The following is a 2,716-nucleotide window of genomic DNA, read 5'->3' as shown; positions in this document are numbered from 1 at the left end:
TAAAAATTGATTATCGATAATCGAAAACAAATAAATTAATTTTCTATCAAATAATTCGTGTTTTAACTAATACAATGTACAGGACCAAATTTCAACCAAAAATATAATAGTTAAAATTCCAGATAAAAACTGTGATAAAAAATTGAATTTAACAAGAAAAAAAAACGAATTTTCAACAAACTTGTTAAATTTTCAAGGGAAAATGTGAATTTTCGACCAAGAAGATTAATGTATTAACAAAAAAAAAGATTTTTCAGCTTAACCAATATATACGATTAATTTTTAATCAATCATATAATAGTTAAATTTTCAGATAAAGATAAATAATTTTTAGCAGGAGAATGAATTTTCAACAAAGTTGTTGAATTGTCAACCAATAAGATGAATTTTCGACCAAGAAAATTAATGATCTACAAAACAGACCAATTTTAAACAAAATACATGAATTTTCAATGAAATTATTTAATTTTAAAGTCAAGAAGACCTATTATTTACAAAAAGTTGAATTTTTTAAGCGAAAAATATGAGTTTTCAATCAAAGAGTTGAACTTTCAACCAAATAGTTAAATTTGTTAAATTTTCAGTTTCAAAAATGTATTTCACACGGACAAGACCTGTAAAAGCATTTGAGTGAACGTCGTTTCAAATCTGGGATCACTGGTCTCTCTGCGACAGCCGTCCGAAGTCGAGTGAGATCACCTGTACCCCAGTGTGTCAAGTAAGGTTGAGTTGGTGAAATCGAAGTCATTTTTTTCTTCCATATATTGACATCGAAGTGAATAAAAAACTAAGTATATTATGTTATACAATGTCTAATTTTTTTACGGTATATAACAGTGTTTTTTATTCAGATGTCGTATTATTTGCGGCCAGAATATTACTTCCGATTGGTCACTGAGCCGATTTACAATACTAGCCATTCAGTTACTTGTGACAATTGGTATACTTCGATATTTCTTCGGCAACGAATGCTCCTTAATTCATTCAACATGAGGGTAACTGAAACTCTGAAGAAAAATAAACGCAAAATCCTAGCCGACTTCATAGTTGCGCCGAGAACACGACCAAATACAAAGGTTTGCGATACGCAGGACTTAACCCTCGTCTCCTACGCTCGAAAATACGAGAAGTCAAATAAAATTGTCCTCGTAGTTTCCGGTTTCATGCGTACCGAGGAAAAAACGGATGAGAAGCCGAATATTGTTAGGCATTATAACACAACAAAAGGAGGAACGGGCAATTTCGACAAGTTTTGTCATTCCTGTACTGTGGCTGGGAAGACCTGCAGGTGGCCGGCAAAGTATTTTTGCGGTATATTGGATCAGACAATTGTCAACGCGAGAATTTTCGTTAAATTCAAACTGAAAAATGACGGAAACGATGCCAAGGTCATGGCGATCGACTGCCTGGAAAATTTATATGCCCATCTTGTAACATCGTACTTGGAACAGGGATATGCGGTGGGTACGCTCCGGAAGAATGTTAGACTTGGCATGGCAGGAATTAAAAAAAAAGATATTGGGGCTGAAAGAGCTTTAGTACGCATCAATGTACCTTCTGCAATGCGCTGCGTACTTTGAAAAAGAAAAGAAGATCGAAAAAGCCGAAAAAGTTACTCAGCCTGTCACCGTCCCATTTTCAATGAGCACAGTTATGTACTTTGTGACGATTGTACCGACAGTTGAAGGATTAATTGGTTTCATAATCAATGTGGTTACGTTTTTTATGTCATTTTTAACATATTCAATCGATTTTAGAACCATACTCTTTTAAATATTGGTTTGAAACAACTTATAATCAACAACTTATTTTTCATAACAATTGTTAACAATAATTACTTGACAGGGAAATATTCATTTTTTTAAATAAGGACTTTTTAAAAATTTGAAGAATTTTTTTTTCGTTTTTCCACTACAAACTCTACTATAGGGTAGTCCAAATTTGTTTTTCTTTAAACTTTCACGCCTATCCTACTCCCCCAAATTTCTACGGGTCCATAAAAAAATAATGCGTTTTTTGTTGTTGAAATAAACTATTCATGACATTTAGATGCAATAAGTTAATCCTCAAAATGTCTCTTAAGAAGTTTTGTTTTTAAGAATAATAATTTTCATTAGTTTTATTGAAAAGTACGTCTGCCCGTCACATATTAAAACAAAATTGGGGTTTCGCCAGGTTATTCAATGGAATAACCTCACAAAACTGGCAATTTGCACAAAAGAATTTCAAACTTGGTTTTTCTTGAACCATCTTAAGGCACAAATAAAGAACTTGGTAATTTTTACACTCTACACCGTATTTTGAAAAATCTCATAAGTTTAAACCTAAACTTTCATAACCCGTTCTTAGGACGCGACCATTAGAACAGAATTTGAAGAAAATAATTTTAAATATTCGTCAATAGCTATCAAACCTATAGATGATTAAATGCCTCGAAGTTCGTCTTCTGAATCCAACGTAAATAATTTTGAAACGATTTCGTAAAGAAATCTTATAGCGGAGCTCGAAGCTGAGCTAAATTCTTGTCGCGATTTCGAGCTTGAAACAATGAGAGGAATCGTAGCGCGTACGCCTTATTCGAAAGTATCAACAATGACAAGATGAACAAGTTTTCATTCGCCAAAGCTCGATCTTCCTACTTTTCCGGCGTATATGATGAGTGGTTAGGCTTCCGAGATTCTTTTACCGCGATTATTGATGATGATGAATCTATTCC

At 33.2% G+C, this 2,716-nt stretch overlaps 1 protein-coding gene across 1 annotated transcript; it reads left to right on the top strand.

Annotated features, from left to right (window-relative positions):
- The first annotated feature begins 989 nt into the window (after nt 1-989).
- Nucleotides 990-1,580, top strand: LOC117176536. The gene has a single exon (XM_033366791.1). The coding sequence runs from the start codon at nt 990-992 to the stop codon at nt 1,578-1,580; it is 591 nt and encodes a 196-aa protein (XP_033222682.1).
- The last annotated feature ends 1,136 nt before the right edge of the window (nt 1,581-2,716 follow it).

Source organism: Belonocnema kinseyi, chromosome 7 (assembly GCF_010883055.1).
Source record: "Belonocnema kinseyi isolate 2016_QV_RU_SX_M_011 chromosome 7, B_treatae_v1, whole genome shotgun sequence".
In the NCBI taxonomy this organism is placed as follows: Eukaryota; Metazoa; Arthropoda; class Insecta; order Hymenoptera; family Cynipidae; genus Belonocnema; species Belonocnema kinseyi.
This window is presented reverse-complemented; position numbering and strand designations above follow the sequence as displayed.